Here is a 22,710-nt window from a genome sequence, read left to right as displayed (position 1 = left end):
TTTTCTGTTTTTCATACTGTTAAAGCAGGTGCTTCAATTCATTACTTTATTTAAATCGTTTCGATTTTTAACAGACATTGGTCTTTGTATTTTTAATGGACATTCAAAATTTTTCTTTACTGAGATTGTGTTCTGTCAATGAAACAAGATTCATCTGAAGCAGGACTTGGGAGGAGCCCAAAAATGGTCATGCAGTGTACGTATTACAATAGGTTTATAGTGTGATTTATTTGTCATCCAGTGTGAGCATTCTTTTTGACCATCAACTTTTATATTCTTTGCAAACATGTGATTTTTTTTTTAAAATCTTTGTCAAAGATCACAATAGGGAAAGTGATGTTCTGATCTAGCAAAGTAAACTGACAATCACAAGTACAATTTCTATCACAGTAGAGCAAACCACCTGCAGATAACTTTGACATCTTAACATGGGGTGTGCAGAAAACATGGAAGTATAATGTATTTTTTTTATTATTCATATTATCATTTTTGATTGAGGAAAAATAAATCTACTACTCTCACAATGTGGTGATGTTCAAGTTAGTTGACAAAGGATGCAATTTTGCATCTGTAGATGATTTTGAGATGTCTGATCTTACGGGTTCTTACAATATGGGCTATCCACTAAAGCCCAGGCTCAAATTCAAGGCTAGTGGCCCTTGACACTTTGCCTTGTTCCTTTTTTTTGTATTTTTTTTTTTTGTATATTATTCGCACATTCCTGAAACACTCTGTAAGCAATTGTACAAAAAGGTCTTAATTCTATAACAATTACATATCAAGCAGTCCATACAGTAGGTGCTCAATAAATGATCATGATCAAATGCATGTAAACACTTTCCCCATTATGCTTCTCAAAACAAATATTTGGAGAAGGAAAAGCTCTCTGTTAGTGAGGTTGAGGCCAAAGTTTTAAACGTGAAAACGTGTACGTCGGACGTTCAGTGCTGCTTTCCTGTAAGCCTAGAAGTTTGACAATGGTGTTTGGATAGTCAGTGGAATCATGCTAGACATTCCAAATGCCATTGTCAAATTTCTAGGATTACAGGAAAGTGGCGCTGAATGTCCGATATACACGTTTTCGCGTTTAAAACTTTGACCTCAACCTTGCTATTATTATTATATATTATTACAGAGTTGTCCCAATTTGCATACCGTCTCCGATCCCTAATTCAGTGGCACTTCGGTGTATGATTCTTATTTTAACTATGATTGGGAATCCAAATTTGTTTATTACATCAGAAATGTTTTTGATCTATTGTAGATTAGCATCAGCTTGAAATTTTAATCATTTGAAAATGGAATGTTTGTTATGAAACAAGTATCAGTATTCAATTTATGTTTAACATTATGTAATATACTGAATTTTAACTTGTTTATACATCTAGGTGTTCACCAAAACAAATCAAATAGAAAAAAATTCTGTTACTATGATGATAAAAATAAAATGAGTATGAAACAGAAATATATATAAAGAATACTTTTCATGATTGTTTTATCATTGAAAGTACTTCTAAATATATTTTGTGTTTTTATACTTGGCTTCATTTTTAACACCATAAAGATGTAATTTAACAAGTTTTTAAATACATATTAGTAATATAGAATAATATATATAGTGCTTGTCCTTTATGCTCAACAGTACTATAAAATCATTACACAATAACTAAGTATGCCAATCAAAGCTTTGATAGTTCCAGTAAATAATTTAATGTAAATTTAATGAATGTTTTTGATCTTGCACAACACTACTGCAGGTTAAACAACTCTACAAAAACCAAACACATGTTACTAAAGCCAACCACTGGTGTATGCTGTCGGGCTATACAAAATTGTAAATTGGAATGTTAAGCTAAATAATTTGTCAATTTTTTATCTATTTTTTTACATTTAAATGTAAGAACAAAACTTAATGAATTATACTTCAAATCTATCCATTGTGATACTTTCCTTGTACACCACATTCTTCATAAAAATTCTCTCCTCAGTTAGTTTGCAGAGAATTCGCTAGATGGTAGCGGATGACCATGGCGACGACCCCAAAGTACAAAGTTCCGAAGAACATTACTAGTGGTACTGGGTGGCCACGATGCGGACAAAGTGACGAGAAATGTGGGTTTTTCTTATTATAGTAATATACAATATGTTCATTAACTGAATCTATTTGAATTTTAATAAGACTTGAAAAGTAAAATAATATTATTGTTCATAAACAAATCCAGAATTTAATTTTTTTCTTATAAATGGTGTAAACAACTCAAAATGTATCCATTAAAGTAATGTAAATTATATTACTAAATTGTCAAAAGATGATATTAAGCATTCCTTTAAATGTTTCTGTTTGATTGTTTGTTGTTCTATGAATCTATATTTGATTTTAAAGTTATTAGGTGTAGAGCTAACAATGAGAGATGATAATCTCAAAATGTTTGAACAAGTGATATCTTGTCAGTCCTAGTAGAAAAGTGTGTTGGCCAGAGGGCTGAAGAGGTTAAGATGCTAGATTCCGAGGAACCGGGAATTGAATTTATGCAGTTTGTCCCAGACATGTTGTGCCCTACCCCATTGTCAACCTAGTTGAATCCATGATGGGTATGGCTAAAAGGCTCTCCTAGTGCGCATACACCAGAATAGAAAAGAAATGAGATTCAGATAATATGAAACAGTTCAATCATGCAATTATTGTGGAAAACCGCTGTCAGAATGTATCACATAAATGGAGTTCATTTGACATTTCATTGTACACACTTTTACATTTTTCAATTCACAATAATTCTACTCAGTTACATGATTCTGTTATAATGATAAATGCTTTTTATTATCAATTTTTTGTGAAGGATCAATGATGGATTAAGAAGTTTTGGGGTCCTGTGCACGAAGCTGAAGGAGTAGTAGGTTTATGATTCTATGCCATATTTTCAAAACATTAATGGTTGTTTAGAAATTTGGCATAGAATCAGTCCTATTGGTCTAGTGCAGCGGTCGCCAAGCATTCTGACCTTGCGGACCACTAAACTCAATTTCGAATCCTGCGAATCACTATTGCAAATTTTTTTAAATGATACAAACATCTATAGAGTAATGATCATAAAAGTTCCATTTTACTTAATTAAACAAGTGAATTTCATATTAATAATAACAAATTATTGTGAAGTTTGTTGCTGCTTGTTCAAAGTAAGTTTATGGGATTCTTGGCTCTCTTCCAAGGACTGTAATTGCATTTACAACATTACAACATTATTTATTGATAAATCATTTTGTATTTGATTTTAGATTTGAATAAAAAAATCCCAATGAATGAGAAAAAGCAACCAATCGTTTTGCATTTTTTTTTCGTATTACTTTGCATAACCTCGAGTCGATCAACGTCCAAATTTCTCCACAGACCACCAATTGGCGATCGCTGGTCTAGTGGGCAAAAGAATGAACCCATTTTTAAGACCAGATTACACAATATTACTACCACTGACATTTTCTCGCACCAAAAAGTATGTCTACATGATTTGTTGGTGATTCTGATGTTTTACATGATGCACTGGAATATTCTGACTCACAAACCTGAATGACAGCATTTGTTTTTCTCAAATATGGTAAGAACATGATATAATGCAGTTCTGATTTTGTCAGATTGATTCAATGATATGACAATGAGAAAAATCTGATGGATTAGATTTTCTACAACAACATTGTGACTTGTGACTTATTTGCAATTTTGGTTTGACAAGTTTATTCAAACAAAGCAAATCTGTATGTATTGTGGTTTCAGGAGACAACCAGAATGCCAAAGGTAGTCATATTGTGTAAACCGGCTTTTACAGGTACTCAGTTTTCAAGCAACACTATTACTGGATTTCTCAAAAAAGCGAAAAGGGACAAGACTTTTGACGAGTTTGCTGTTTTGTGTGGAGCACTTCTTTCTTCCTCATTGTTAGGGCATTAAAAATGCCTTTTTACCAAGTCCGACATTTGGTCAAGCTCACAGTAGAGCAGCCAGATGGCAAGGGACATGGTCCAACATAAAACTAGGGATGTTAGATCTACTGAAATGTAAAATAAGACATTCTTCACAGAATAGATGTAGCTGACCTTTGGGTCCTACACACCTTGCAGCCAACACATAAGGAAGACAGCAAAAGAAACTTGAAGTAGAAACTACAGATGAGAGAATGCCAAATTAGACAGATAAAGAAAAAATAGTATTTTTCTTTTATTGAAGCATTTATTTTAGCAGAAAATAAGTTACATGGGACATAGCTAGGGTCTAGAGTTCATTAAATTGGGAGCCCTGTACACTTGCACAGTCTGCACATTTAGTAATCTGCCAGCGGCAAAAACATACATTCACTAAATAAATTTTTGTAATTAAATTAACTTTTATTTTTTATATGTAACTAGAGATTTTCATTGTCAATTGCATTGGGCATGCAACAAACTTCTCATCACCATGGATCTTAAAGTAATTTTTGTTTAGTAAAAACTTGTTATGTTCATAATGACTAATTACAGGAAGTGTCATATGACCAAATGAATTTACAATACCATGCATAATGACACTACAAATTTTAAACATTTGAATCAGTGTTCTTTGATGAAGATCTATGTAACATATATATGGTAATCAAATGAGAAGTTTGCTTGCAAAGAATAGACTTTGCAACATTGACAAGGAGTTTTAAATGTAATTCCTAAAGTCTATAGTGAATAAATGTTCAAGATTTCTCATGACACAACAAGGCAGTAACAAACTAGTTCACAATGTCAGCAAATCTACTTCTCACAAGTAAACTTTTTGTTTGATTGTTATTATATTATTATTATTATTATTATTATTATTATTATATTATTAAAGATACAGATAAATGATTGGCTAAGAAATTCCACTTTAAATAAAAATTTGAACAGATTTTAAATATTTAAAATTTTCTATTTTTACTTAGGATGAATTCCATCCATTTATTGAGGCCCTTCTGCCTCACGTCAAGGCCTTTTCTTACACATGGTTTAATTTACAAGCTGCAAAACGAAAATATTTTAAGAAACATGAGAAACGAATGAGCTTAGACGAGGAAAGAAGGTGTAAAGAAGAATTAGAGGTAAGTAATTTTACTTTAAAATTATCAAAATAATGTTTATTTGTGTTTTCAAGATTCTAATTTTTGGTAAATTTTAGCAAACTTATCATGCATTAGTTAGGTTTGCAAAATGCCGTAAAATTTAGTTGTCGAATTTTAATTTTATTAGACTGAAAGATTGGAAGTTAAACAGAAATGGGCATCACGCTTGCTAGGTAAATTAAGGAAAGATATTACTCAAGAATATAGAGAAGATTTTGTGCTTGGTATTACAGGAAAAAAGAGAGCAACATGTGTCTTAAGTAATCCAGATCAAAAAGGGAAAATGAGACGCATCGATTGTCTCCGACAAGCTGACAAAGTAAGTGTTTTGTTTCGTAATTAAAAAAAAACAAATTCAAAATCTCGAACCAAGCAGAAATTAAGGTATCTAGCTCTTTTAATTACATATTTTGTACGTAATTACATCAGTTAACCTTAGAATTAATATCAGATTAAAAATCAAGTATCGTTAGGTTTTGTCTTAATCTATTCAGAGGATGGGATTAGCTTATTTTAAAATCTAATCTAAAAATAGATTGAATTGCTCCAGTGTAAAAGCTTTAGACCATCCAGCTAAAAATTTAATTCCATCTCTCAGGGTACAGTAAGGTAGTAGAGGTCTAATTAGAGTAACAGTGTAGACAAGACACTGTCTCTAAACCTGTCTAAACAATATGCTTTGTTGACAATATGCCAATTGTCTAGATTCACTTAACACACTTCTTTCGTTATAGAGAACTTTAAAATCTATTTAAATAGTATGTTTCTATCAAGTGTGCAAAATGCTGTCAAAATTTATTCTTTTTGTGTATACGTGTAAACATACACATCTTACTTTTACGATCTAATTAGTTTCTTAACAACTGTCATTAATCAAACCATTGTTAATCAGACTGTTTTCTTATATATCTTGTGTCATAAATTGAGATTTAATTCCCATTATCACACTAAAATAGTATAAAAGAAATACAGTGATACCTCTGTTTTTGTCGATAATTCATCCAAAAACAATCAACAAAATTAGAAACTGACGTAAACTGAGGCAATTATTTCTATATGAATCAATGTAAATCCAATTAATTTGTTCTAGACACTTCAAAATACATACCAAAAACACATTTTATAGATAATTAATATAGCATTAAATACTAAAAGCAATAAGAAATTAATATAAAAAAACTAATCTAAAGGAACAATGGAATTGTTTGGCTAGATGCACAGGGTAATGTCCAACTAATTTCTACAAGACAAGACATGAGCTTCTAGTCTATATCACTCCGTGGTAAAGTGTGATGTAATTGTCATGTAATAGTAGTTGTATGCATTTATGATGGTCATATCGTGGGGAATAACGCTTTTCAGGAGGTCCATTTAAGGGTAAATGGTCAGGTGTTTCAGGCGTTACAGATGTGGAGAAAACCCGGAAACTCCACATGATCAGCCCATCCTGGCGAAGCACAAACCCATGACCGAACTCCCAGTGTTCAGGGAACGGAAACATTGGCCAATGGTGGGCCATCCTGGGGTAATGCTCACAGAATGAGAAATAACGCCGCATTGAGCCGGAAAATGCATGGGTCGCCCTTTGTTTTTGCAAAATTAGCAGCGAGATCACTTGGGCACTCCAACAAAATCCAAGGCAATTGACGAAAACTGAGACAAATTTTTCGCGAAAAATTCAACGAAAACAAACTGACGATAACCAAAGTCAACGAAAACAGAGGAATTACTGTACAGCAGTCAGCACTGTATAACATACATTCGAGCAATGTCCGATTGCATATACAGCCTCGATCCCATAACATTATAATAGAGAATAAGATTATTAAACCAGAGAACAGGAAATTTTGATCACTAAAATTGTTTGGAAATATTGGCCTAATATGATGAGAAAATAGTTTAGGTGTAGGAGAAGCTTATTAAGAAGTTGGCGACGTGGATCTTGTGTCTTGTGTACCATGCAATTGTGCTGCCAGTTATAAGGTTTTTTTGTATAGCCAGCATCACCAGATGCTGTAATTTAAACTTTCCAGAAAATCTTGCAAAAAGTACTTGGATTTTTCTAGAGATTTTAAAATTACAAAAAATTATTACACAGGAATCATTACATAATAAATATTTTAATTGAAGACCCCAGTGCAAAAAGTTCAGAAGTACTTTTTGATACAGATACATCAAAATCATATAAACTTCATGTTTAAAATAAAAAAGTTAGTTGAAAATGGTATTTAAGTCTCATTCAGACATTTATTGTTAGTTTTTGGTTGTAATGCAAAAGTGCACAAGTCATTGTACCAATTAACTGGCAGCTTTAGATCACATGATGTTTACATCACTTACTGTAAAGAAGAGTGGCATCCATGGATTTTGTGGGAGTAATTGAAAATAAAGGAGAAAAAAGATATGAGTGTAATTGGAAAATGAATGTTAAAAAGACTAATAAACAATGTCATAAGTGCTTTTTATTAGTATTAGTAAGATTATGGGTTATGATTGGAAAGGATGATTGTGTTATGTGCATATTTTACTGATATTTTACTTTTGTTGATTATAACTGTTATTATTTTGACTAAAATTCTTTAGTGTACAGGTTATTAACATTGAAATTATGTAAGTATAGTGCTGTGATAACCAACAGCGAATGAAAAGTTATTAGTTTCGTTTTTTGCGAACAAAATGAGGATTAACAAACACTTTCTTGTTAATTTACAAACTGTTCTTTAATTTGCTGTATTATCAGGTTCTTTGTACATTGGATCCCAACATGTAGACGGTGAGAATACAAGATCCAGTATACATAAAACAATTATTATTACAAGTGTCTATATCTATACTCAATCTACTTACAAACTATAAGAAGGAAGAAAGAGAGAATATAAGGACAGAATAAGGGGAAGGTGGAAATACCCGGGTTTTTGCTCTGGATGCTCTGTGCAGCGCCGGATTAAGCCTCTAGCGGGCCCTAGACAAAATTTAAATTGGGGGCCCCATTTAAATAAGTTGCTTCTAAACAAATCTTATATAATGTGACATTAGCGTAGCTAGCATGGGTGACACCCGGTGCGGATATCGTGGTGTCACCCCAAGTCACACCGTAGTGTCACCCTTTTTAACTCTTCTATAAAACACTATTGAATTGTAATATCTTCGCACTCGAGCAACTCGAACGCTATATCGAATATGTGATGTCACAAAGTATAAGTTTAGATTTAGAAAATAAATCATAACCATACATTAGTACTATTACGAGAGGCGGCCCTAGAAATATTTCTGGATGGTGCGAGAGATCTCGTGGTGTACATTACTTCTGATGGGTGGCTCGGGTGACTGTTGACCTTTTTTTTTTCTTTTAGGCAATGGCCAGTCGAGCGGAGCTTAGTAGGAATTGTTAAATACAGCCTTTTCTGTCCTATCGAATTTCTTACATAATTTTTAACTCGTTTTGAAACAGAGAAATCTTCTGCACTGAAGCCGGGCCCCTCTGAATTACAGGCCCTAGACATTTGCCTACTTTGCCTATTCGATAATCCGGCCTTGGCTCTGTGATACTGGGTGGGGTTACTGTTGTCTCTGATCATCTACTCCTATCGACGAGATCTGTCTTGGCTCTTCCTTTTCATTTTTAGTAGACCACTCCCGTTCACTTCATCAATGATCCACTTTCCTCAATATTGTCGGTGTCCAATCCATTCGATAAAATTGACAGTCCAGTAGAAAGTTCTTGGCCTCCTTTACTGGACCAGATGGCTTCTTCTCCTCGACCTCCCTCGTCGAGTTTCACTTCCTAACTTCCCTTGTTCTGACTCAGAGCCCGTTCCCCTCGACCTTCCTTGTCGAGAGCGGAGATCTCTTCTCTCCTTTCTTTCTTTTTATTATTCTGTTTTTTACAATGTTGTTTCTTTTGTCAGAGGCATCACTCCCCACCAGATAGTAAAGCAATTAAGAAAGAAGTTTTTTTTCTTAGTCGACAGGAAAGGGAGGAAAACAAAAGAAACCTTAAGCCTAACTTAAATTTATAAAATTATTAATTACAAAATACGGTAATATGGCCGACGGCCACAGTGCTGTAGTGCACATCATATCAATAAATTAAGCTATTATTTGATACTATAGCAGAAAAATCTACTAAAATACTGGGTTATATTTTGTAGCTAAATACCCACTCCATATGGAGACAACCATAAAACATGTCACATTTTAAATGAGTTTTGATTCCCTTTCCTCTTTTTCATAAAACTTTATCATTTGCTTCATGTATTATGTCCTAACATTCAAATCTCCTTCTCCTAAATGTGTGATATACCTTATTCTTTACACTAATGCAGGGATGGTGAACCTATGGCACGTGTGCCCAAAGTGGCATGTAATAGAAATCATCTGGCATGTAACGTATCATATGATTTCTGTCTTTTTCAATCATCCTTTCTGTTTATCACCTGATCTTTTTTTTTTCAATCAGATTTTTTTACATTTATTCGAATTAAAGCATATTTGTTTAATTTCTTTAAATATCATTATTCGAAGTTTAAGACATTGGCACACATTAACATCTTTAAAGCTAAGTATGCTCACAATATGGCATGAGGATTCAGAAAGGTTTGCCATTCCTGCACTAATGCAACCAGTATTACTTTATGAAATAATCTTATTGTTATCTTTAACAAACTGTATTTAATAATAATTGTCATTATCCATGTTTTGCTTATACAAGCAATAGTGAAGGGTCCACAAGAGATATCTGATTGCAGGTATGAATGTAAGGATAAGCTTACCAATGAAGAAATCTGAACTATTTGTCAAGCTTCTTCAATATGTTGATAATGAGGTAGCAAAATGTCAGTTCTATCAGAATCTAACAAGTGATAAGGGGAAAGGGAATAGACAACCACTGGAACTACGAAAATGACCTAATGTTGCTTTGTTTTGTTTTTAAACTGCGTTTTTTGAAACTTTTCATAAGAGCTTCAAACTTGTTTTTATGTCTGTAGGTTTATGCCTATTAACTTGAAAAATGATTTTTAAAAGTACAAGATCAGGCATTCTTGACGTGTATACTTGTAAACATTTAGAAATATTAAGTCCACACTTGAGTTCAACGATACCCTACTTACGGACTGGAGACGAAAAATAAGAAAGTTATAATATTTACAATTTCTTGCCTTTCACAGTGCATTCCATGCCATTTCAGATTTTTCTGCCACCTAGCGGTGACTGTCATCTCCTGGAGGGATAGGTTAGGTTTGTTGGACAAGCCGTGATAGCGGCATGTTACTACTAGCCGACCACGAGCGATAAAGAGTGTGTCAGTGACTGAGGGGCTGTAGGCCCCGAGGTCAAGGAGCGCGAGGGTGTGTGAAAAAAACTTAACTCCAACTGCAAGCGATTGGTGTGCTCGTGGATCAACATCTGCCTCTGTTGAAGGTATATATCAGGGGTGGCCAACAAGTCAATCGCGATTGACCAGTCGATCGCCATGCCAATTTTGGTCGATCGCTAGCGATGTCTTGACTTAATGTATTATATTTGTAACCGAACGCAACTGTATGCATGCAGTTATGACTCGACTCATAAGCAATGAGTGCACTTCGTACTGAAACAGTGTATAAACATAGTATGTATTTCACACTTTCCCCTCCCCACTTAGACTATGCCTATGACAACAAGTCGATCGCGACACATTTTTACGATAAAAAGTAGATCTTATGTGCACAAAAGTTGGCCACCCCTGGTATATATGGCCGACTTGCCGGACTGTCTGTTAAACATGCGATAGGCTTAGTGGACACGACTCCCAATCATTGAGCGATCGCCGGAAAAAAGTATGATAACTTTCTTATTTTTTGTCTCCGGTCCAAAAGTAGGGTATCGTTGAACTTGTCTCGGTCCCCTGAGTTCAGAAATATACTCAGTCCCAAAATTTCATAGGTAGTAATCTATAGTATCCCCATAACTTGCACTAAGGTCTTCAATTAATACTATACATATGGCACTTCTTATCTATATAAGTTCTTTTGACCTAACCTATTGCACATTACTAAAAGACATGTCAAGACAAATGTATAATTTAGTAGCTGTAGTACTAAAAAATGATTTATAGTGGACCTCTGTATATGACATGACAGCAAATTTTAAATTAGAGTGCAGGCAGTAGAGTTTCTTACAAAAGAAGGCCAAACACTCATGAAAATCAAGCCTTTGTCTAGAGAAGCTTCGTGGTCATATACCATCATCAAAGAATGGGTGAAATGTTTTTGATTGGGACAAGAATCCCTTGAACACGAGTTTTGGTTGTCCAGTAGATGTGGCAATCTTGGAAAAAATTGATGTGGTGGAAGAGCTGGTTCTTTTGGAATGCTGGTTGGAAGTGAAAGAAATAGCAACAACGATCAATCTATTAGATACAAGTTTTCAGAATATACTTCCTGATCTAGGCATGAACAAAGTCATCTCAAGATGGGTTTCCAAGCATCTTTCTGCTGTCCAATGGTACAAAGTGAGCTGTTGGCTTTGGACTGCTATGAAACGGGTGGAGTTGATATTTTTTGAAATCTGTTAGAACTACAGTTTAGTTCCCTGTACTGTGTTATGACTCCTTTTCTAAAATGGAATCAATGGCGAAACGAAGACCATGGGAGAGAGATCCAGAAAAGGCTAAGTATTATCATCAACTAAGATCATGGCCACTGTTTTTGGGACTGTGAGGGTGTATTGATGGTGGACTTTAATAAAAAGAATAATATTTTTCATTTACAGTAGTATTTTTCAATGTTCTTACATCAGTTGTCTGCAGAGAGATGTGAAAAATAACAAGTAAAATTAACAAGAGAAGGACACTTATTGCACGAGAATGCACCCATCCTGAATGGTAGCCTTTGCTAAGCTGCCATTTGGTACTGTGGCTTTGAGCAGCTCAAATACTCACTTTACAACCCAGATCAGGTCCCATCAGACTATTCTTCGTTTTTGGATTTAAAAAAGCTCTTTGAAGTGGACATTTTGACAATAATGAGCTGTAGTCATCATTATGTAACATATTTCACTATTTCATCCACGTATGATTTGGCCTAAAATTTCAAAATACGTTATTATAATACATTTTATAAAAATTGACAGTAATTGTAAAATTAACAAGTTAATTTTTTAATTAAAGAAGTGATTTAATTCAAAATGTAAAGAAAACCACCAAAAGAAAGTTTCTTTTTTAATGTTTTGAATTGTAAAGCAGACGAGCAGCCTGTAATAAAAGGTCAACTCTGCAGTAAGACTGTTATTTTCTTGATGTGAGAAATGACAAGAGAAGACTTTTTATTGTATAGTTTTTAATTATAAGTCTGCTGGAGGGTTGTAGACTATAATGTGTCTCTGGTCAGTGCTACAATTAACTTGTATAGCTTGTTTTAAAGCTTTTACTTCACAATTTGTTTGCATAAAATCAGGTTGAACTGTCCGAGATAAAATGCATGATAGGTATATTATGCTATTATCCTTTATAAAACAAAAAGCATAATAGGTATATTATACTTTTTGTTTTATAAAGGATGTAATGTTGTACAAACAATAAAAACTACTCAGTGTATATGGGGAAGATACTCCTAAACTTCAAATGTGCGAAATTTATACTTAAAAGTTTCCTTCGGGAAATTTTGAACTAAAGGATACAAAAATGTATGGGATGCACAAACACTGTTGACAAGAAAAAATTGCAGGAAGAATTGTTAAAAATTGACTAATAACAACTCACAAACTTGCAGCAAATCTTAATGTGTCACAGATACGTATTGTTAAAACACTGTTGTGGACATTCTAAGTGGTCATAACTGCTTTTGTCAACATTTTTTAAGTGGTCAACATTTCTAAATGTCAACATTTTCTAAGTGGTCATTTGTCAACATGCATTAAATGAAAAACAATTTTTCATTTAGTGCATGTTGACAAATGACACAAATGAACTAGATTGACACAGAAATGATTCCAACTTGAGCACCAGGGTGTGAAATCTACACTCTCTGGAACCTGTAACCGGTGCGTAATGCGCATATAGTCTATATCGCAGGTGACAAACATTTTCAAACAAGCACGTCGCTCTTCAGGTCAGCTTCTTCTCAGTTGTTTGAAAATGTTTGTCACCTGCGATATAGAATTTATGCGCTTTACGCACCAGTTACAAGTTCCAGAGAGTGAACTAGATTGAGTATAATTTTGTTTAATGAAGGCAGACAGCTGTAAGGTTTCATTTTATTTTAAAATTAGTTACTGGTAGTCATTTTATCATAGAAAACTTTTTACAGATGATAAAATTTGAAGTTAAAATCAAATTTTCAGTTAAATATATTATTTTCTAGTGGGTTGTGATTGTTTGGTTGAGGACCCAGGTATCACTGTATTTGATTAGTGTGGTTTTGATATATGCTAGGGTAGATGTACCAGTTCTGGCCAGAAAACAAATTTAACTTAAAAATATAATCACAAATGAAACAAACTTTTATTGTTAACTGTTCACACAGTTAACAATAAAAGTTTGTTTCATTTGTGATTATATTTTTAAGTTAAATTTGTTTTCTGGCCAGAACTGGTACACTGGCCAAAACTGGTACATCTACCCTATAGCATCGAATAATTAATTGTATAAGAGAGCCACATACATATCCATTATACAAAATACAGTTTTAATAGAGAAGCCGACTCTTGTATTTCTGATGGGTGACGTATGACTCCTGTTGTGACAAAGTTTGGCCAGCCTATTCTATGACATGCTATTTCAATCATTTTTACTTGTCTGGAATAGAGATGCACCTTAAAATCAATGGTATCTTACAATCACAATACAACATAACAATTGATATTCATTGCAGAAATATGATAAATTATGTATCAATGATACATTTTCAGCTTTGCTTTACAGTGATTGCATTAGTTCAGATGAGAAGGTAAAAGGCCATTTTAATTTACACCCTTAACATTTAAAGCAACTTTTCGATATGGCATTAAAACTAAGTTATTATATATGCATGAGTGTAGAAATGAAGCTGCCAGTATCTATTTTACGTTATTTGTACAGTAGACCCCTATAACACGGTAGATACGTTCCGTGTTATATGAATTCTGTGTTGTATGAGTCACTTAAATACATGAGCCAATCACAGCCTGGTCCGTGTGCAGTTTAGGGGCTACAGCTGTTTGAAAGGTTTACTTCCATAAAATTAATTGATTATTGATTCTAGACTAGTTTGACTCAACATTTCCAAATCACATATAATTTTTTGGGAATAATCCATATAAACTATGCTATAAACAAAAAATTGTAGGATTACTTACCGAGTGTGCACCGTTCGACGATGCCATTGCTTAAGCTTGTTTTCGTCACAGAGTGGCTCATCGAACGGCGGGCGCATGTTTCCTGATAAGTTATTTTTCTGAGAAAAATTAGCTGAACTTTAGAGACATCATTAATTTAAATACAATTTTTATGGCCGTTAAATAATAAATGGTTTGTAGTAGGTCTGCTGCTCGTTTAAACTCAACGGTTTGTGCAGTGTCCGCTATTGGTGCAGATTCGACCAATCCTGTTGCAACACGAGTCGGCGATGATGTTTTACTGTGTTATAAGAGTCTCTTCTAACGTGTTACATGAACACAATCGCAATTTTTTCGCCGTGTTATACAAATTCGTGTTATATGAACCCGTGTTATAAGGGGGTCTACTGTATTGCTTTTGTAAATTGTTATTACAGGTATTCTTTGATTAACTTGGTTAATTAATCCCTCGGTGCTACCATGTATATCAAAGGCATTAATCAAATACAGTATCTACATTAAGTAAACACAGCTGGTAAAGCCACATTAATTAAATCCTGTGTTAAATAATGGGTGCCTGTACCTTAAAACAGTCAATTTCATTAAGTTTTCATTCATAAAATTTGATGGTGTTTTAAAATTCAAGAAGTGCAGGATATATTTCTATCTACTAAAAAGATTTTCATGTATAAAAGTATATTACTTATACTTCTAGTAATTTTCAATCTTAAATCTTCTTTATGCAGGCGGATTGTTAAAACGTCAGATTTTTTGAAATCATTCAGTCGGAAAAATGTGTTTCTGCTGTAATTGGGAACTTGTATGTAACGAAAGTACAGTACATGTATAAAATTTGGAGTTATACGGGGCCTTCCAAAAAGAATACTGCCATTTTAAATTAATCACGTTAATAATTATCTGAGAAGTATGCGTTGTATGCCAGTCAACAGAATAACTGTCCAAATTTCATTTCCTGTCTTCATTCAAACGTTTTTGTCTACTGCCTCTAGGAAGTAATATAAATGAAAATGGCAACTTTGCAACAGAGAAGGTATTTTGCATTTTTCTGTGCAATGATAACTGATTAGAATCAGTTATCATTGCACAACCTTGTGAATTGAAGAACACGAAACACTTTTTTTGTGGAGGAGCCATTTTTGTTTACAGCATTTCCTAAATGCAGTAGACAAAAAGACATTTTGGCAGTTGGAAGACAAAACTCGTACACTAATTGACAGAGTAACCGTATAACACGTACTTCTCAGGTAATAATAATTAATATTGGTACCATTTTAAATTATTGTAATTTTCTTGGAAGACCCCGAATGTACTTCAATATTATTAGTAATTAACAATCTATAGATTAAATTTATTGCACATATTTATATATTGATTTTATTATTTAACCAGGTATGGCGTTTAGATCTAGTAATGGTGATCTTGTTTAAAGCTATACCGTTAGAAAGTACAGATGGAGAACGTCTGGAGAAGTCACCCGAGTGCCTCCACCCCAATTTATGTGTCAACCCTTACCACATCAATGTCTCCGTCCGTGAGCTAGACCTCTACCTGGCCAACTTCATTCTCAGTCATGGTAATTAGCTGCTATTATTTGTTTTTAAAACATCTAGTTTTATAATATGGTATAAGGAATCTAATTGAATTCTATGAGACTACTATTTTGTAACCTTTTTACATAATTATTTTACTCTTATCTAGAAATAATTGAAATATAAAAATTTAGTATGGATGCATCTTAATTGTGCATAGTCTTTTTCTTGAGCTGCTTTTTATCTACAGCACTTAACGGTGTGATTTATTTTAAGCTTGTGAGGGAATGCAGAATATTGACATTTTAATTTGAATCTTTGACAATGTTAGTTAACGTAATTCATAATAATGAAGTTTGTCATTAAAGATTAATTATAATTTATTACCGAGTAATAAATTATCACATATCGTCATCTCTTCTAGATTGTTTTTTAGAAAACTTGTCTTGCAGGATGAGTGTTTGTTGAATTATTGAACCTTATTTTTATGTTTAAACTTTCAAAGACTAATTATTTTGTATTTTATAAACACTTGACCTATACTATAATATGTATACTACTATGGTCTGTTACAAAAGTATAGGAACCCACCAAAGTTTTTTCAAAATTTATTTTGAAAATATTATTAATTATTTTTTTATCATTATTTTGATTATTTTATCAAGTGTTTTTTACATTTTGTAAAGCAGCATATTCATTTTTGTGTTACAAAGGTATAGGTTTATTTTCTAAGATATATTTAAAATTATTTTATACACTTTTAATATTTGGTTTCACCCCCTTTGGCTACAATTACTTAAAAAATTCTGTTAGTCATGGAGTTTAATAATCTTTTTTTAATTGTTCATCCTTAATTTCATCCCATGCATCTATTATTGCAATTTTCAATTGATTTACAGATACATATTGTTTTCTATTTTGATAAACAGTCTACATCCTATAAATTTTCAATGGGATTTAAATCTGGACTACACGAAGGCCAGTGAATTACATCAATATTTTCTTTTTTAAACCAATTTTTAGTTGACATTGAGGCATGAATGAGAGCTTTATCTCGTTGAAACTTCCATTTATGACCTCCCAATTAATGCACCAAATGTAATCATATTATTATACAATAATTCTTGATACTTTTCTGAGCTCATATTTTTGTCAACAAATACTAAATTAGTTTTACCACCCCAAATCATTACAGACCCATCCCCTTGTTGTCAGCTTATTTTAACCCTCCTTTCTCTTCTTAAATCATGCCAATAATATGAAAACCCGTCAGGGCAATCTAAATTAAACTTCTTCTCATCCCTAAACATTTCTTGCCATTCTACAGTCCATCCCATCTTGTTTTTGGCCCAGTTTAAATGCATTAATTTGTTAAAGGTGGTTTCAATTTCAATTTTAAATATTTTACATTGGAGAATTTCAAAAAAAATGCCAAGCAGTCACATGAGATATATCTACTGGTAAGTCAGCAGCAGCTTGCCTTGTTGACATGTTTTTATTAGTTATAAGGTTCAAAACTTGTCTCTCGTTCGTGAATGTTAAGCATTTCGGCCATCCTGACTTCCTTTTTTTAGCTGTAATTTTCACCTTGTTTCAAAACGTTTAGAATAGCATTCGTAGATCTATTTACAGCTGTAGCAATTTGCCTCAGAGACTTGTCTGAACCACTCAAATAATAAATTTTACGTATTTCTTGCTCCCGAAGTACAGTTCCATGAGGCATTGTTGAAAATGTTTATATAAATAAAACATTCAAAAATAAAACATTCGAAACATTCAAAAAAGCCAACAGGACAATTAAAAATAATGACATCTAATGTAGTGGTAATATTTTTAATTATTATTATGATAAATTAATTTTTAAGAGACTTTTAAGTGGTGTTCCTATACTTTTGTAACAGACTGTACAGTGTTTCTGAAATTAGGATTTGTCAGCCAGTGATAGGTCACAAGCTACAGTTAACTCACTGCTGCCATTTAATAATTACAGTGCACATATAACTGGAGAACCTACTGTAACAAACTGTTAACAATAAGCTTTTAAAATGGCATTGGAATTTCGAATAAAAACTACTAAACTGCACGACTACAAGTCAAATGCAGATACGGTACTACTGAAAACAAATGAAACGTCAGAACAGTGTCTTTACTTACTTTTCATTTTCGGTAGCATGACTTCTGAATTTTTACAAATTTATTTGAAGTACATTTGTAAATACAAAGATTAAGACAAGTCTGACAAAATCGGACAAGGGAGAGGAGAGAGGTCGAACTTCAGTGGACGTCTGTTTATTTCATTAAATTTTATGCATTTTATTATACAATGATGCCTTCCTTGACTTATGAGTTTAATTCATTCCACAATGGAACTCATAACTCAAATTATTCATATGTCAAATCAATTTTCCCCATTGAAATCAATTGAAATGCCATTAATCCATTCCATACCCCAAAACACTACAATTTTTTTGTTATACATTTTTAAAAAAGAAAAATGTACTTATAAATAATGAGTAGCGTATAAAAACACAACAGAATGTACTACAATAAACTGGTTTTGCGGATGTTGCAGCATTTGTTACATAGAAAAGGAAGAAAAGATGGAAAATTCAAGAATAAAGACAGTGGCGCTGCATACAACATGGAAGTGACGTAATTCCTGTGTCACTCAATTTCGTTCTTATATAAGCTAGCCTGTCAGACATTGGAAGAGTAATGAAAATAATGAAATTATGGCAGTTTTCCATTTTTTTTCTTTTTAATTTATCGCTTACTGTAACATTTGCTGCACCAATCAGTGGTGGGGTATTTGAGACTGGCTCATAACCCAAATTTTAGCTCTTGACTCAAAGCAAAAAATTGATCGAGAAAGGGCTCGTATCTTGAAAACCATGTAAGTCGGGACACTCGTATGTCAAGGTACTACTGTATATTTCAAAATTACTTTTATATTTCATTTCTACCTATTGTATGTATCATTCATAAAGTAATGAAGGTTTTAAGGGGAGTTGGACATTCAAAGAGGAGAGGAGGTTAAGGAAACTTGGACAAACTGGGACAAGAGGGGGGGGTAAAAATTTCAAGAAAATGTGGACATAATTTATAGAACCTCCTAAGTACGATAGTGTCAAACATCCGGAGTAATTGGGACTGGACCTGTTTGGATTCTCAAATATTTATGTAAATTAATATCATTTTTTGATGGCCGAATCTGGACTTCTGATATTTAGATTTTCGATGCTTTGCAGTATTGTTATTAATATTGGCAACTTTTATTAAAATTATTTAAAAGTTATTTTGTTCTTTACAGAAACATTGAGTGGTGTAAGGGAAATGTGTGATAATGATAAAGATGATAACCAAAGTAAGTTTTACAGATATATTTTTGTTATTTTACATATTTGTTAATCGATTTAGGTGTATATATACTGTATACATCAAGGTTGTGCAATGATAAGTTTAATCTTTTAATGAAATCATTGAAAAATATATACTAAATCTATAACAAATGAATATTATGGCATCAATTATAAAATAAAACAAAGTGTTGAAAAGTTGTTTTGTTTAATATTTTAAATTTATTTAGAGATTAAATTGATAGTTGCAAAATTATATTGAATACAATTGCTTGTAGTCTTCCATTATTTGTAACATCTGGTGGAAATTTAGTTAAGTGTTAACTGACGAATTGTATACTTAAGCAATTGTGATTTGTAGAGAGATAATTTTTGTTTATTTTCAAGATTATCCATTAAAAACAGCATATTTTGGTTCTGTTTCTGTTATAACAAAAGAGAGATGTTTCAAAGGGAATGGCTGACCTTACAATAAAAGGTTCAAGCACTTTCGAGTATTGGAAAATAGATAAGTATTTAGCACTTGAAAATGCTTAAACTTTCCTTTTTTATAAAATCTTCTGTACTGTTAAAGCATTTTTAGCTCTAATTTAATTTCAAGTGCCAATGTTTTGTTGTCTATGCAGGCATTTCATTTTAGTGTAATGCAATGTATAAATCAACAAAAATTATATGCTATTTTAAAGTTATTTCAAGCAGTTTCTGTAATGACATGAAAATAGCCATTAAAATTTTTTTGTATTTCAATAGTATTGTGCTATTGAATGCAATTGATGATATGTAGGAACACTTGCATACACTCTCTTACAATACAGTTAAATATCTATGAATTTCATATATTAAAAACAACATTACAGACTTTCATAGTATAACCTCCAATACTTTTTAATGATTTAAATGCTGTGAAACTCAGTTTTATTTGTAGGTTATGTTCTTTTAGCTAATATAGTACAGTTTTATTTCAATATTAACAAAAATAATCTTGCAGTATAGGCAGATAAGCTGCAAAATTTGCCAGTCCTTTGCAATACAAACTGGAATTAAAAGCTGTGAGAATTATCTCGACGATGATTCACATTTGTAAAGCAGATCGAGAGTACAGTTTGTACATTGTGTTCAAATTAGAAAGAAATATCTTTAATAGCTTTTAATACGTTTACAAAAATTTTTAAAAACTCTGTAAAATACCTAAAGTGTTAAATGATTCTGTTACCAAAATGAATGTTCGATTTAATCAAATATCAGTATACAAATAACAGAAGTTTTGTTAACAGCTAATAAGCAGAAGAAAGTGGCTAAAAACTTTCGAAAGACCTTGAGCACGAGGACGTTTTCAAAAAAAGATGCCTGTGCCATACCGATAGAACTCCCAAAACATGTTCGTGGAAACGTAGATGGAAAATAAAAGAAGTCATTTGTTAAAGTGGAATAATGATCCATGTAGAGATCGGTATTTCCTTTTTTACATTTTATATGTAATTAATAGAAAATACAAATGTAAGAAAGTGCCTTATTAAGGTTCAAGTGACTCGATACTCCTATACTTTCTTATATCAAAATCTTTATAGGGAACTATAATGGAATGGTTGCACAGAGACAAAACCTTCATTCCATTGTAGAGGCTGTCTTCCCGATGATTTAAGAATTGAAAAAAGGACAAAAAATGGCATGGTATTTCTGTTTCTTTATCTTAGTGAAAATTTATTAAATGAAATTAAACTTTGATTGCCAACCTTGTTTGATTTGCTTGTAGTTTCAAAAAAAATATATTATGTATAAATTGTTTTAGATGTAATTAGTTTGTTTGTACTTATTATGAATTAAATGTTTAATTTTACGTGAAATTTTAAAAATTCCATATACTATGGCAATGTTGTGTTCAGCTTAGTATGGGGTCATTCTGTATTATTTTATTACGAATTAATTATAACCACACCGTTTTAAAATTCTCTCAAATTTTATGCAGTTTATCTTAAATACTTTTATTATTTTATATTTTATTTTAGAAATATATAATTGTTTTTTTTTACCATTGAAATGTGTGGTGCAAAGTACAGTTAATGTTTTCAAATTATCATAAGTTATTTACAAATTTATAACTAATACTCATATGAAAATATTTATTAAACTGATTTTTTGATGCTTTTGTCATGAATTTTCACACCATTTTTACAAACACTTAACACGCATTAAATAAGTTTCAATTATTCCTCCTCTGTTTTGTGGATATTAAATTGTATTCTTGAGTTTGTTTGTTTTATTAAGTTACGGCAATGCAACACTTGGGTGATCTTCCTGGGGGATGCTTTCCAGGAGGTCTTTTTAAGGGTAACTGGCCTCTATTCAGAGGTAGAGAAGACCTGGAAAACTCCACATGCCAGTTTGTCGCGGTGAGGTGCGAACCCACAATCGAACTCCCGGTGTTCGGGTAATAGAACAACTTGGCCACTGGTGGGTCTATATATTTGAGGTTTCTGATCTCTTTTTAATAGGAACTGTATACTGTTTATTAGTTCTTCATTACTGGCATAAACTAATTGCTGTTTTCTTGTAAAATGATGACTATGAACGTTATTTTTATAGCAAACTAAAAATTATTTTGAAATATTAATGTGTGGTGCATTCAAGCAGTTATTATTTGTAACAGATTGCTATATTTATAATTGATGCAAACAAACTTGTTGAGACCAGTTTCTTTGGGTATTTATACTTAGCCTTGTAAGACTTTCTTTATTCCCAAATCTAAAAAGAAGAGATGAAAGGCATTTGCTGGCAGTTGATAGATCAAGTGAAATGTTTAGTAGTGTGGCGGCTAGAATTAAAGACCCATCGGACTTCTATCGGAAGGGCTTTTGCAGTCTTTTTATTTATTTTCTGGAAACTTTTTACGAATGTCCCTCATATGTTTGTATGTTGAATAAAAAATACAGTCAAACCTGTTTTTATGCGGTGGATAGGGACCGCATAAAAAAAACGCATAAAAAAATCGCACGAAACTTCACGAATGGCTGTAAAAAATAGTTTTCGCAACACAATTTAAAAAATATTTTTTTTATGCGGTCAATAGGGACCGCATAAAAAAAAGTCTCACATAGAAAATAACTCAAAACCGTACGAAATAGAATTTATTGACAACAGATGTCAGCACTTGACTGCATCGTCTCGTCTATCATCTGTTTTACATATTTTTGTCCAGGTGATGTTTTGTTGACTTAAAAAATAAATTATTTCATTTTTCGCATATTCATGCAATAATATTACTATAATAAGTTCATTTCTATAATAAGTTTATTCAGTTATAATAAGTCAACATGAGACATGACAAATTGCACGAGACTAGTCGTCAACTACACTGCACAAATAAAAATCGCACAAAGAAAGATCGCATAAAAACAG

At 32.5% G+C, this 22,710-nt stretch overlaps 1 protein-coding gene across 5 annotated transcripts in view; it reads left to right on the top strand.

The window, feature by feature from the left end:
* Positions 1-22,710, top strand: part of LOC136969066 (nuclear factor 1 A-type-like) — a 127,699-nt gene that overhangs the window by 55,552 nt on the left and 49,437 nt on the right. For all 5 annotated transcript variants that reach the window (XM_067263154.1, XM_067263158.1, XM_067263153.1 and 2 more), the window contains 4 exons: positions 4,938-5,093; positions 5,242-5,433; positions 15,819-16,002; positions 19,269-19,322. In XM_067263154.1, the coding sequence (XP_067119255.1) occupies positions 4,938-5,093; positions 5,242-5,433; positions 15,819-16,002; positions 19,269-19,322 (586 nt within the window). The remainder of the gene's footprint in view (positions 1-4,937; positions 5,094-5,241; positions 5,434-15,818; positions 16,003-19,268; positions 19,323-22,710) is intronic.

This window comes from Centruroides vittatus, unplaced genomic scaffold (genome assembly GCF_030686945.1).
Source record: "Centruroides vittatus isolate TY-2023 unplaced genomic scaffold, ASM3068694v2 contig_17, whole genome shotgun sequence".
In the NCBI taxonomy this organism is placed as follows: Eukaryota; Metazoa; Arthropoda; class Arachnida; order Scorpiones; family Buthidae; genus Centruroides; species Centruroides vittatus.
This window is presented reverse-complemented; position numbering and strand designations above follow the sequence as displayed.